Here is a 15,703-nt window from a genome sequence, read left to right as displayed (position 1 = left end):
CAGATGTTCTGCTTTTATACAGTAAGGGAGTTACTTGGGGTTCTGAACAGGTAGTTTTTGTTTTTTTTTTAATTATTATTTTTTATTTATTTTTTTTGAACAGGTAGTTTTTTTTTTTTTAATCTTATAGTTTTATTTATTTATTTTTTTTTAATTTTTTTTATTTTTTATTTTTTAATATATGAAATTTACTGTCAAATTGGTTTCCATACAACACCCAGTGCTCATCCCAAAAGGTGCCCTCCTCAATACCCATCACCCACCCTGCCCTCCCTCCCACCCCCCATCAACCCTCAATTTGTTCTCAGTTTTTAACAGTCTCTTATGCTTTGGCTCTCTCCCACTCTAACCTCTTTTTTTTTTTTTTCCTTCCCCTCCCCCATGGGTTTCTGTTATGTTTCTCAGGATCCACATAAGAGTGAAACCATATGGTATCTGTCTTTCTCTGTATGGCTTATTTCACTTAGCATCACACTCTCCAGTTCCATCCATGTTGCTACAAAAGGCCATATTTCATTCTTTCTCATTGCCACGTAGTACTCCATTGTGTATATAAACCACAATTTCTTTATCCATTCATCAGTTGATGCACATTTAGGCTCTTTCCATAATTTGGCTATTGTTGAGAGTGCCGCTATAAACATTGGGGTACAGGTGCCCCTATGCATCAGTACTCCTGTATCCCTTGGATAAATTCCTAGCAGTGCTATTGCTGGGTCATAGGGTAGGTCTATTTTTAATTTTTTGAGGAACCTCCACACTGCTTTCCAGAGCGGCTGCACCAATTTGCATTCCCACCAACAGTGCAAGAGGGTTCCTTGAACAGGTAGTTTTTAATCACCTTCCTTACTCTCAAAGCAAGGAGGACTGAATACTTTATTCAAACGTGATTTTTAGTCTATTTTATACACTTGGTAGTACTTGAAATGTTCTACCTTAAAAGAAACATCTGATTATTACTATGTCAACACCTCTGTTCATCTATTTTGCCTTCCTTTCTGTTTATAACCTCAAAGGGAGAGGGGTAGGGCAGCCCCTAGCATTCAAGACAAATCCCTCCCCAACCCTTTGACCCATAATCTAAGTGGCTGGTAACTCAGGACAAGTCAATTGACTTAAGTCTCAGTATACACAAATCCATGGGTAAAATGAGGTTTATACAATCTTGAGAAAAGATGTTTAAAAAAAGGTAATTGTTAAAGTCTGTTCTGGTTGAAAATTACCATTTCATCATCTCTATTTCCTGTATGACCTTGAGCAGTCCATTACCCCTCTATCTTCCCTCTACAACTTTTTATTGGCTCCTGGTACAGGCGTTCTTTATCTTAATTTTGTTATCCATCTAGTTACTTTCCCAATGTGTTCCTTTCTTTCCCGGCCACATTTCTCAAATTAGTGACTGACACCCACTGTCTCTCCACTTCCCCAGCAAATGACTCAATTACTCCCAGCAATGACTTTTACCCTGATCATTTCACTAAAACAGTATTTCTGAAAATCGTAAGTACTCTCAAATTCAACAGCCATTCTTGGTTTTCTAATAGCTTTACCTCTTTGCGGCATGTCACATGACTGATTATCTTCTACCCTTGAAATTCTCTTGGCACCCTTGACAGTGTTATCTCAGTTCTTTTCTCTGCTTTTTCTTTTTGCTTCATAGGCCACCTCTTTTTTTCACTCCCTTTAAATACAGGTATTCTCCAAATTGATGCTGTGACTTTAACTCTGTAATTTTGTCTATAAGTTAAAGTCTTTTCCTTAGGCTACTCATCTATACCTTGTTTTTAGTTTTTGACTCTATGCAGATGACACTTAATTCTAAATCTATATTCTTTACTCCCAAACAACTAGTCCTAATTTTCAATAACCTGAATACCATTTCATGTAGCTAATCCAGGACCTCAATATCCATCCTTCTAAATGAAAACTCAATTCGGTATTTGAACAAATTCCTTTACCTCATCTTACTTTTTTAATGTCTGTTAATTGATAGCAGGCTTCAAAGTAATCCAGGCTCAAAACCATACTCATTCTACTTAAAAATAATTTGCTTTACTCTAATTATAAGTATGACAGCAGATTGTTATAGAAAATGTGGAAAATCAAATCATTCAAAGAGAGCTTAACATTAACATTTTAAAGTCTCCATCTTTTTTTTAAGGCACAGATTTTACTTTTTTAAGTAAGCTCTAGGCCCAATGTGGGACTTGAACTCCCAATCCTGAGATCAAGAATCAGGCAGGTGCCCCTAAAGCTTCCATCATATTTAACCCTTAGTCTCCCACACTTTCTTGTATCAATTGACCAAGTCACCAAATGCTACCAGGTCTTCACAATGTCCCTTGCATCTGCCTCATTCTTTCATTTCTAATACGACCACACAAATCCAGGCTTTTTTTCAGTTCATACCAGAATTAGTGCAGTAATTTAGCTCCTATCACTCTCTTTAGTACACTGGTTTTCAACCTTGGCTGCCCACTGGAACCATCTAGAGAAGTTCAAATACTAGTGTCTACGCCCCCACCTCAGAAATTACAATTTTATTGATCAGAGATAGGGTCTACACTATGGGATTTTTTTGCATGCAGCCATGTTTACAACTACTGTTCCAGCACAAAGGCTTTCAAACTGTTTAAGAATCATCTGGGTAGCCTGATAGTCATATTAGGGGGAAATGGGGTGGGGTGGGATGGGGATAAGATATATGCACTTTTTTACAAGAAGCGTTATGATTCCACTATAGGTGTCTCACTGACTATCCTCTATGCCAGGACTTCTGAAACCTTAATGTGAATACGAGTCACCTTGGTATCTGGTTAAACTACAGATTCAGATTTGTTTGGTCTGGAGTGAGGCCTAAGATTCTGCATTTCCAACAGGTTTCCAAATAACGCCAGTGCCAGTCTGAGGACCACTGTTTGTGTGGCAAGGCATCAAGAAACACTGCTTTACAAGTATCCCATTCAAATCTATTCTACACAACAACCATTAGGCTAATCTTAACCATATTTGCTTTCATAATAGCACTTCTCTGATCAAAAATTTTCAGTGGCTCAACTTTCTAGAAATCTCAAATTCTTGGCCTTGGCATTTAGTATTTTCTACTTGGTATGGCCTCTATCTTTATTTTAAGTCATCTGTCTTATCATTCTTCTGCAAAATGCTTTAATCTGCATATGTCTGAGACCTGGAACAGTGCTTCTCAAACTCTGACATGTAAACAAATAACCAGCAGAACTTGCTTAAAATATTCTTGGGAGTTTACCCCAAGAGATTCTGATTTGGAAATGTGGAGACCTGGTGGGGCCAAGATTTTGTATTTATAACAAGCTCCCAGTAATAGCTGATGCTACAGGTCCGAGGGGCACACTTTTAAGTATCCTCCAAATACTAATATCTTACCCACTCAAATTATACTACTACCAATGAATTCTTCCAGGATAAGTAAAATTAAAATGGTCTTTCTCTTCAATGCCTTTAACATTTACTGCCCAAATAATTAATATAGCCCTTAGCAAAGAAACATTTGGAGGTAGAAATGAGATCACAATTTTCTTGATTAAATATTAGAAAACTGAGGCTCAGATAGGCAGTTACTCAGTTGCTGAGCTGGGACTACAATTTCTGTATTCTTTTGAGTTTTAAAACTCCAGGTGCTAAAAAACACAATATAATTAAATAAAACTCTTCAGTTTGACCTGTGAATGGTTTTTATGACTTTCCAATGAAGTGTGAAATGCTCTGATAGCTGCCAAAGTGTCAAATAGGCCTTATGGCTGTAAAGAGAAAAGTGATTTACCACCTTTGGTTTTCTAGTGACCTCTATTTGATCTAACAATAAGCATCCATACTTAAAGCTTTGAATAAGCAAGTAGGACAGGGGTGCACAGGAAATACCCAAGATAATGCTCATTTAAAAACACACTTTTCACAAAGAATGAAGCACTATCAAAACCAATAACCTCTGCACATCAACCATTTATCGAATGACTATGACAGGAAAAACACTAATACAAATAAAATGAGGCTTAATGACTAGGCTGACTCTTAGGGAAGTCTGCCAAGAGGAGAAAGATCACTGGGCTTTTAATTGGGGCATGCTAATAGAACTAACCCATCATTCCTCTCCAAAGCCCATCTCTATTCCAAAGAAATAGAAAAACAAAAACTCAGCAACTAAGAAAAAATGCATTATTCACTGTATTAAATAAATTCTTTTAAGATTTATATTTTATTGGAGTTCCATTTTTGGGTACTGGGTATCCATTACATAGTATTTTAAAAATTATTTGTATAATTAAAGCATATAGGACTTGCTACACATTGAAAGTGTGTTATTTTATATATTTAAAATAAGCTTGTGAAGTGTGAAGTCATCTTTGCTTCCCTTTTCCAATTCTGTGCATAATATAGGGGTCGAAGGCAAAACCGTCTGTGAGCCAAATTCAGCCTGTTGTCTGTTCCTATACAGTCCATGAACTAGAAACTGTTCTTACATTTTTAAATGGTTGAATGAAAAATCAAAAGAATATTTCATTATATGTGGAAATCATAAGAAAGTCAAGTGGGAGTGTCCATAAACAAAGTTTTACCGAACACTGCCATGCTCATTTGTTTACATATTGTCTATGGCTGCTTTCAGGCTACAATGGCTGAGTTGAGCAGTTGCCTAAAATATTTACTATTTGGCTTTCACAGAAAAAAAGTTTGCTGACCCCTGGAAAAATTCTTTGAAATATAAAAAAATTAGAATTAGAGGGGCTTCATTTATCATTTGTCCTTATATATGTTTAACATACAAGCATTTTCAACTTTCAAACAATTGCAGCCCACTCCTCTTTGTGTTACTTTTATCTCCTAAATGAGTTTGAATCATTTGTGAAACTCCAGATTTTCCTACTTAACGAAGTTTTGATAAATACACCAAAGTGAGGATTCAATATAAGCACCTGGTTACAGAGTAGTCAACAGAGATTAAAAAGGAGGCTGGCCAAAAGAGAAAAGGAAGAGCTCTATTCTGCAAATGAGTGGCATGAGTTTGATGCAAAAAAACAAAAACAAAACCAAAAACCAGTACAAGGTAAATTCAGGTATCAAGATTAGATATAGGGATAATGATGGCATCACTAATAGAAGGCAGTCATGAGGAGGAGCTAGAGGGTAGAAACGACTAAGTACAGTTTTTGAAATGTTGAATTTGACAGACTCTTGGAATATCAATACAAGGAAGTCAACTCAGCAGCAGTGTAGCAGGAGAACTACACACTCGGTTGCGGTATCTTATATAGAGCCACTGATACCGCCACACTTGGAAGTTCCCAGAAGAACCCTATGATTGAGTTTTTTCTCATGTTGCGTGTGTGTGTGTTTTGTACCTTTAGCTTACTATGCAACACAATTATTACAAGGAGAAGGGGAAGTTTTAAAGTTAATCTTTCATTTTTATGGTTTGAAATAATGAGCCAAAAAAAAAAAAATAAAGAAAAACAAATCTTTTTAATTATTAAATGTACATAAGAAATTATCACCTGATGAGTTCATCAACTCTGTCTTTAAATAAACATAGAAAAACATTTTAAAGAATTAGAGAAGGTATATTTTCACAGAAATGAGTAAAAAAAAAAAAACAAAACCAAAGCTTGGCCTTAACTATGCAATAAAATAATCAATTTAGCCTTAAAGGCTATACACTGAAAATGGGGTCTATTTTATAGCAATCAAAGATCAACAGAAAATTAGTGCTAAAAGGGGTCTTTTGAGGTAATGGTGATAATTTGCTCTTGGACGGTTGGAACTGATAACCTCAAAGAGATTTAGTGACCCACTCAAGGTACTACAGATAATCACTGTGAAGACTAAGTCCTTTAGCTTTATGAAAAAATTAATAAATACCTGATAACACTCTTTTAACTCAAGGAGTATGACACTACATGAAGATAACTATAGACTAATACTGTAAGAAGTATTGTTATTAGGTTCTTTATTTCAATGTATTTATCTTATGTACTAGTATTATTAGAAAACACAGTAAGACATCTGGAAATTAATTACACTTCTCACGGAAACTCTTCTAGTTTAATTAGTAGTAAGCATTACCAAAAGTCATTCAAGGCCTAAGGCTGGGCAAGTGTACACTCATGTATGTATACAAGATTAAAGATAACTTTATATACGTAAAATGATACGCTGGATGTTGAGGAAAACAAGAATAAATACAACCAAGGTATTTATAAGGCTCTTTTTGGATTTTTACATTTGGGCAAAGAGTTCCTCTGAATACAGAAAAATGAAAATAGTCCCCAAACGGTGTGGTTTATGAATGTGATTTGCTGACAGATCAAACAGTTGAAACATACACACACATTCATTCACACAAAGCAAATCATCAGGCCTGTTAATTCAGAATAAACCTAGCACTAATCTCCTTCACTGAGCAAAAAATAAAACTGGTAAAAACACTGTACTCAATTTTGGAGAACAATTTAATAAGCATGTCATTGTAAACGTACTTCAAAATCAACAAGTACTAAAGCAATGCTTCTAGGGAATTTTTGGAGGCAAGATATTAAAGCAGCAAAATAAGAGAATTATTACTACTATCAAGAATACGCTATTATCTACTCTAACCCACTTGAGAAATGCAATCTCATCAATAATGATGAGTCACTATAGCAGAGATTCTTTCATAGGAGGTGGGCACAGAACAATACACAAAAAGGTTTGTATAAAAAGTCAAAAAGGTTTGTATAAAAAGGAATTCAGGGCACCTGCATGGCTCAGTTAGTTAAGCATCAGACTCTTGGTTTTGGCTCAGGTCATGATCTCACAGTTCGTGGGTTTGAGTCCCGTGTTGGGCTCTGCGTGGAAAGTGTGGAGCCTGCTTGGGATTCTCTATCTCTTCTCTCTCTGCTCTCTCTCTGTCTCAAAATAAATTAAATAAACTAAAAAAAAGTCAAGTCTCAGGAATTCTACTGATAGCACCACCATCCCCAAATCCTAGGACATCCTTCCACCACACTATAAATCAGTGTTAGAAAGCACTGCTTAAAAAAATAGTCTCAGGTTAAATGACTGTCACTAACTTGCTAGTGGGCAAAGGTGACACAATCTTAAGAGACAAAATAGCAAAGATTCTAAAAGATTTTTGATGTTTTTAAATGTTTTATTTATTTTTCAGAGACACACACACACACACACACACACACACACACAGAATTCAAAGCAGGCTCCAAGCTCCAAGCTGTCACCATAGAATCTGATGTGGGGCTCAAACCCACGAGCTGGGAGATCATGACCTGAGCCAAAGTCAGAAGCTTAACCGACTGAGCCACCCAGCACTCCTAACTAAAAGATTTTTTTAAAGTTTGTTTGTTTGTTTGTTTGTTTTGAGAGAGAGTGTGAGTGGGGAAAGGGCAGACAGAGAAAGGGAAAGAGAGAACCCCAAGCAGCCTCTGTGCTGTCAGCATGGAGCCCAGTGCTGGGCTCAACCTTATGAACCGTGAGATGATGACCTGAGCTGAAATCAAGAGTCAGATGCTTAACCGACTAAACCAAGGCGCCCCAAAGATTCTAAAAAATTAACCGGTATCACAAATAATACCAACAAATAAAACATAAGATCAGAAGTATATATTTATAAAGTGTATATAAAAATATATATTTAAATAGATATGAATATATATTTAAATATACAAATTTATATATATTTATATTTTATATATTTATATTTATATCTATTTAAATATATATTTATATATATGTAAGTATATACTTATATACTTACATATACACAAATATATATATATTTAAAGAAACACTAAATTTTCAGATATGTATTTCAATCTGATTAGGATCATTGCTTTTCCATCAAAGATCTACATTTTTGGTAACATAGATATTCTGTGATCCAATCTATAATGATCCCCACTCACACTTGAATATATCTACAAAAGAACTTTTATGAGTTATGTACAGATTGACATGAATGTAGCTGAGAAAAACCCATTTTGTTGTATGTATAGTAGTGATGATACTATAAAGAGTAATGATTTCTTAGCTAAGATCCTGTATTATATGGCTGATTTTACCTAAGCCTGTTGTTATATATGAAATATATATATGGAAAAATTCAAATGCAATATAGTCTTCAGGAGCACATTAACATTAATGAAGATTAAACAGAAAATCAGCACATTTTAAATTACAAATGTTTTGGGGCACAGAGCCTGCTTGAGAGAGGGGGATTCTCTCTCTGCTCCTCCCCAGCTTACATACTGCACCCCCCCCCAAAATAAACATTTAAAAAATAAAAAAATAAATTACAAATGTTTTTTTGAAAGACTGAAATAAATATATTCATTAATATTTATCCCTTGCTTAGGGAACTGATCAATTCTAGATAATATAGCTGTAAGTGACACTTGCTAAGATGTGCCACATCTAATATGTATAAACTGGTTTCTAAAAATCAACGCAAAAGTAGAACATATCTCTATTAAAGCCGTTGCTCTCAGTGACAGGGTTTAATTGATGACTGTTATCTTCTGGGATGTTAGCCAATTTTTAACTGCTCTTGATTCCATTTTATTCCCAAGGTAGACTTGTTTATGGATTTGTTTTTAATCTTTCCCTAAAATAAGGGAATGAGTTTATTTAAAATGGGTCCAGATTCTTGTAGAACCACAAAGCAGACAAAAAGGACTAGTTAAAGTAACTGTTAAGCAAAACAAGCTCTGATTATTACGTATTACCAAATACACAACTTTTAGAGTATTAGAAAACAAAGTTTTACCTCTACACAGGTTTTCATCCCTGAGGCAGCAGCATAGTGTAGGGGTGTGTTTTTTTTGTTATCAACAGCATCAATAGCTGCTCTCTCATATTCGCCTTGGTCAAGTTTTGCTCCTTTCCATCTTAAGATCATCTGCAGACAATCTGCTCTTCTGAAATCATCTTCTGCCGGGCGTGCTAAGCGAGGATGAAGGGCTCCTTCAGATATCATAATTTGAGGTCCCATACACAACAAATGCATAGATGTTTCATTGTGCACATTCCGTTTATTTGGATTTCCATCTCTACCAAAAAGAAAAGTCCTAAAATGGTAAAGAAAAGAAAAAATGAAAACCAGTTTCTTTCTATCTTGAAATAAGAACACACAGAAGATAAATTTAAAAGATAAACTATTCCTAAGATGTTAATAAAATGTCTATTGAAGTACTATTTTACAATAAGCTAAATGACTAATTCTTACAGTTATAAAAACTCCATTCTAGAATAAAATACTAAAAGAAAGCAAGCTGAATATCTTTATGGTATTGGCTAATAAAAGAAGAGGGATAGGAAGAGGAAAAGGAAGGAAAAATGAAGTGAAGAAAAAAGGGAAGACAAGAAAAAAGGGGAGGAAGAAAGAAAGCAACAGAAAGGGCCATGTATAGATTAATATGTCAATTACATAGATGCTTTAGGGTACATTCTTAAACATTTCACAGCAACTTTTTTTAATTATTCTTCCCTATTTCTCTCAGGTACATCTTTACTTAGTAAGGATGGTGGCAATGAATATAAGTACAGCGAGTAATGCATAAGTCTAATTTTTAGACCTAGGAAAAATTTTTCTACTTGATAGTCATTGGCTAGCCTTTGAAAGAATAAGATATATATTTGTGCAGTGTAATACTGTTTGAGGAGAATAAGTTGTGGTTAGTCCTAGAAGACCAAGATCTAATTCCACAGTGATAGCCTTTACCAATGACAGGTCTAGGTGAGCTCCCTTAACTAATGCCAAACCTAGACCTGACAGTTATGCCTATTTCCCTGATACATCTTTGTACTAGGATCATAGGATTAATAATTGAGCCAATTTAGTGGCTATAATAGGATATTGGAAAATAGGTTGGGAAAAACAGCTGCAATATAGTCAGCCTATATGAGAAAACACACAAATACATTATGAAATGGGCATATAAGTCCCATAACTGAGGATGAATGCCTACATTTACTGTGGAGGGATAATATCATTTGCATTTCTATGCCCAAGTCCAGAATAGCAATGGGAGGGTAGCAGAGCCAAACTCTAACCCCTAGTTACAGTTGGGTTGCTTTTAGGTTAGTTTCAGCTTAGACATATGGGTCTGATAGAAAAAACTGACCATAAAGGAACTAGGATGGACTCTTCAATTTGAATGAGTTAGCCAAGCTGGGAAGCTCTTATGAGAAAAAGGCTGAGTAAGAAGAGGTCCTATATATCATTTAGTCTCTCTTTCAGTTTATTCAGGAGACCTCAGGTCCTCATCAACACGGAAAATTTAATGCAAGTTGGAAGCAGGTCAGTTGATACAGAGAGATCTCTTTCTCTTATTAAAAATCTCTAGGTCCTCCCCAATATAGAGAAGAGACAGATCATTTTGCAAATGTTCTCATATCCAATCTGCCAGACTCTGATTAATCAAACAAAAAAGTTTATTCTGAAGTTAAAATATTAAAATAGCTTCTTTATATGTATTTACTCAGGAAAGGTTCGTAAATTTATTAGACATAGTACCACACCTCTATAAACATTCTGTGCTAAAACTATAAATGGGGATAGGAAAGGCTAGATAAAATGTGGCTTACACAGAACCCTACAGAATCTGAATTTTATTTTCTAAATAAATTTTTAAGAAATGAATTTTTTGTTGTGAATTAAATGCTTCTTAGAAAAGGTTTTAATTTTGAATATACTTTTAGAATATCATTTTAATTTTAGTTATCTACTAGAATCACACTATATAATTCAACCATTATAAATACATATTATCATCAATTGTTGACATGGGGAAAATACTGTATGTTTTCCTTTTTTTTTTTTAAACTTATAAGCAATATTATGGTCATATAAACAAACAAAACTACCCATGTTCCTGCCTCCCTAAAACAACTGTTAGAATTATTCTGTATACTTGGGGCACCTGGGTGGCTCAGTTGGTGGCATCCGACTTTGGCTCAGGTCATTATCTCACAGTTTGTGGGTTCAAGCCCCTCATCAGGCTCTGTGCCGACAGCTTACAGCCTGGAGCCTGCTTCAGACTCTGTGTCTCCCTCTCTCTCTACCCTTCCCCCGCTTGTGCTCTGTCTCTCTCAAAAATAAACAAACTTAAAAAAAGATTTTTTTAAAGAATTCTGTATTCTCTTCTAGTTTGAGGTATAGTATATGCGCTGCCGAAGCGAGCACTAGTTTGAGGTATAAACATTCATAGCTAGACTTCATAATCTTTTATTGTATAGAATACTAAGATTTATGTTTCCCATTTCTCCTATAACCAGACATTTAAGTGATGCCAAAGTTTTTCTATTTAAAGTAACACTGTGTTGAATGTCATTGTTCCTATAGATATTTATTTCTTATAAGTAATTTCCTTTAGGATAAATTTTCAGAAGTAGATTTACCTAGTCAGAAGATATGAGCCATGTATTAGTTGTTAATGAGCTATTTATTATGTAACTTGCCCAATTTCACATAGCTTAAAATGACAGAATTGGGATTAGAGCCTGGCAGTCTATATTACATGTCATGTTCTTGACCAGTCTATTACACTGCTGGCTTGAGAGATCTACGGTGCTGTCTTGAGAGATCCCCAATGCTGTGTCACCAGTCTAGATCATAAGAGTAATATATATTCAATTCATCTGTCAAAATTATAGCAAGAAACTGCTGTGACACTGTACTGAGGATTTCAGGAAGAACAGGATATAGACCCTGCCTTAGAATCCCCACTTCAATATGACTCTAATCTTATCAATGCGTTGAAATGGCCCTCGTCACATCACCAGGAATTTCCTAAGAACTAAATTCATCATCATTGTCCTTCTCAAATATCTTTTTTCTTTTTTTTTTAAATTTATTTATTTAAATTCAAGTTAGTTATCATACAGTGTAATACTGGTTTCAGGAGTAGAACCCAGGAATTCATCACTTACATATAACACCCAGTGCTCATCCCAACAAGTGTTTTCCTTAATGCCCATCCCAACTCAACTCTCTTCCAGTAACCCTCATTTTGTTCTCTGTCTTTAAGAGTCTCTTATGCTTTGCTTCCCTCTCTATTTGTATCAAATTTTTCTTAAACATTTTTTTAGCCATGATGATAGCTCTACTTCCTAACCCCTTATTGGAAGCAAATTCAGTTCTTGAATCCATTTTCTTCTTCATATAACCTCCCTCCTTCAGAGAGCAAATCTGTTCTCAAAGCCATCTATTTTTCAATGGTTTCTGTGAATATGTTTTGAAATGGTAAAGTATTATCAGAACCCAAATGATAGACAATGGTGGTGCAATCACAGTTTTGTTTTTTTTTTAATTTATTTATTTTGAGACAGACATAGTGCAAGGAGGGGAGAGACAGAGAGAGAAGGAGAGAATCCCAAGCAGGCTCCATGGAGCCCAATACGGGGCTTGATCTCAGGAACCGTGAGATCATGACTGGAGCTGAAATCAAGAGCTGAACGCTTAACCAACTGAGCCACCCAGGTGCCCTGGAATCAAGGTTCTCTTAAAGGGCTTCTATTATTACTTTTGTGATATTTGTTAATGCTCTATCATCCTGTCTGATTTCTTGTCTGACCTCTAGACCATATTCTAACTCTTTATAGGCTCCTTTCTTCTGCATATTCCACTATCATCTCATATTCAGCTGATCTCCCTCCAAAATAATAGTCAGCCCTGTCAGACCCTCAATTTCTTGCCATTAACATTTTTATTCTTCCAGTCACTAACATGTATATATTCCCTTCAGTTCCTTTTAAACCTTCTCTTTCATGCAACAAGTATTTATTGAGCAGTTGTAACTTGGCAGGTATTATTCTAAAACTTAGGCATATTGTGAAGAAAACAAATTAAGTCCCTGTCCTTATGGGGTTTGCAGGCAAGGAGGGGTAGGAGAGGAGAACTTCAATCCATTTAATTCATTAAAAGAACTTAACTCCTAAAATACAAGAGTCAAAAAATAGAAATCAACAATTAGAAACTCTTTTAATTCTCAAAGCTTGATATTAATGTATGTTCTAATAAAGGTCTTAGATTTTATTTACACCATAAGATAGTCCCCTTTTATTTCCAAAGAAGCAAAAGAGGCTACTCTCTAAAATCTAAGGAACAGCATAATTCCCATTTTATACATGACTTTCCAGAAGATAGAACTAAAAAGTTATATATCCCAACTAGGACACAATGACACACTGAGTGCAAAGTCTAACAGTCTTTTTGCTAAATTAAGTAGTAGCTATTTATGAATATGGATTTAGTTTCTCATGAAGAAGGCAATGTGGTATGGTATAAGGTAAATACAGAGAATTTGGGTTCAGAGAGATATGGAGCTCCTAAACTGTAAACTACCCTTCTTTTACCTTATTCTGCCTAAGAAGAGAGGAAATTTATGCCTGCTGTTGCAGGTACCATAAAGCTAAAGGAAATAGTGATAAAACCAAAGTCTTATTCCACATAGAGGCTTTATTTACTTTCTGGCCGCTAGGTCCTTGACTAAATATATCTACCTTTGTCTATCCATATATATTTCATGGGTTAGGAATCTAGCCAAGCTGAGCCTAGGGTATATACTGAAGCCAGCAGACAGGTACTCCAGATTAAATGAGGCATCATGAGAAAATAATGGCCATCAATTTGTCAGAAAGTCTACAAGGTTAAATACAGTGAAATATTTGAAGCTTTTTAACCACAAATAATTGAAACAGACTTGCTATTTTATTTAATATTCATGAGTAAATGCTATTTATCTTTATTTTATATGACAGTGTTAAGAAGAGTAATTTCTTGGGGCACCTGGGTGGCTCAGTTGGTTGAGTGTCTAACTTTTTTTTTTTTTTTTTTTTTTTTTTTGAGAGAGAGAGAGAGAGAGGACACAAGTGAGCGAGGGGCAGAGAGACAGAATCCCATGAGGGGCAGTCCCACAAGGGCAGAGAGTGGTAGAGAAAGAAAGAGACAGAGACAGAGAGAGAGAGAAGCAGGGCTTGTGTTTTACCTGAAGTAGGGCTTGTGCTCACCTGATGTGGGACTGGAACTCACGAACTGTGATACCATGACCTGAAATGAGGTCAGATGCTTAATGACTGAGCCACCCAGATGCCCAAGTGTCAAACGCTGGACTCTTAATTTCAGCTCAGGTCACAATCTCACAGTTCATGGGATCAAGCCATGCATTGGGCTCCACGCTGACAGCGCTAAGCCCGTTTGGGATTCTCTCTCTCCCTCTCTCTCTCAAAATAAATACATTTTTAAAAAATTTTAAAAAAAGATATTTAAAAATATTTATTCATAAAAAAAACCATTACACAGTTAACATTCTTAACATCCTAAAATGAAAAAAAATATTTAAAAAATTAAGCAAGAGGAATGGCATTGTTTTACATGTTTATAAATTTTTTTTAATGTCTAGCTAACAGAAGACAAACTCATAGTATTCTATCTGTTGTGATACGTTACTTTGGTTCAAAGCATATGAAGAAAATCTAGCCTTTATATAGTTAGAAAAGTAGTATTCTAAAATGCCTTTTCAGATAACGTAAATATTCATATTTGATACAATACCAGAAATTTAACAAGTGGCCACTTCTTAGGTTATTTGTAATGTAAAACCTGAAATCATATCAATGACTTTTTATACTCTGTTACATTAAAAGCTATTGGTCTACCTTGCACTTTGAATAAATCTTTTACCCATGCATAATTTAAAAAAATCATATACTATCTTTTGAAAAATACTGATTCACTGAGTTATACAGATCTTCTAGATATTGTCACTTTTTACCATACAATACTAAGGAAAATCACATTATCACACTGCCAATCTTATAATAAAAGTCTTTAAGTACTGGGAAGCTGCCAAGCTAAAGACAGTGATACAAGTTTTTTTAAATTTGAATATTCACCTGAAAGCTCAAATTTTATAATTTTCAACAAATACTGTCAGCTTCTCTTTGAACTGATAGGCTCACATAATTCATTTTCAAGAAAATGTGAACCAAGTATCTCAGTCTGAATAACCATCATTTTTGTTGTGGTTAGTTTAAAATAGTGTTTCATGAAAAAAGCTGTGGTTGCAGCTTGCAACTCAAACAACAGTACAAGTGTTCTTATTCAAAGCTATCATGATACTTCAGTATGCAGAGCTGCTTCAGGCACTCTTCCCATCTGCCACATGGAATATTAAGATGTGTACTGAAGGATGGAGATTAATTAAAAATAATAATTTTTACTGCTTCATCAAGGACACTTCTAAGGGAAATGCTTGGCCTTTCTTTTCTAAAAACAGCAAGTGGCTAGCAGTAATGAATACAATGATTGCTAGTTAAGGTTGGGTGCCACTGTTTTAATTCATCTACAGGCATCAGCAGTTTTAGCCTCCAGTTTTTGCGCTTTCACCGCAAACATCAACACAGTGAAAAGGGCAAATAACACTTTAGCATTAGTACAAAAATAGATTTGACCACATGTACCTCCTAAGAGTCTCAAGATCCAGGAGTCCTCAGAACACACTTAAGAATTACTACATTAGATAATTTTCTTAATAGTGTTTTCCAATTTTAGAACGTATATTTGTAAATTACACTATAAACGGTTAAAAAACATTTTGCTACTTGTTTTTTATGTTAAAATATACATATTATTTTAGTAATAATATGTAAATATATTTTAGTTTAGTATTCCAAGCAA

The 15,703-nt window shown here is 35.0% G+C and overlaps 1 protein-coding gene across 3 annotated transcripts in view; it reads right to left on the bottom strand.

The window, feature by feature from the left end:
* The window catches only part of ANKIB1 (ankyrin repeat and IBR domain containing 1), a 148,202-nt gene that overhangs the window by 79,984 nt on the left and 52,515 nt on the right, over positions 1 to 15,703 (bottom strand). For all 3 annotated transcript variants that reach the window (XM_049641444.1, XM_049641443.1, XM_049641445.1), the window contains one exon: positions 8,792 to 9,092. In XM_049641444.1, the coding sequence (XP_049497401.1) occupies positions 8,792 to 9,092 (301 nt within the window). The remainder of the gene's footprint in view (positions 1 to 8,791; positions 9,093 to 15,703) is intronic.

Source organism: Panthera uncia, chromosome A2 (assembly GCF_023721935.1).
Source record: "Panthera uncia isolate 11264 chromosome A2, Puncia_PCG_1.0, whole genome shotgun sequence".
Taxonomy (NCBI): Eukaryota; Metazoa; Chordata; class Mammalia; order Carnivora; family Felidae; genus Panthera; species Panthera uncia.
This window is presented reverse-complemented; position numbering and strand designations above follow the sequence as displayed.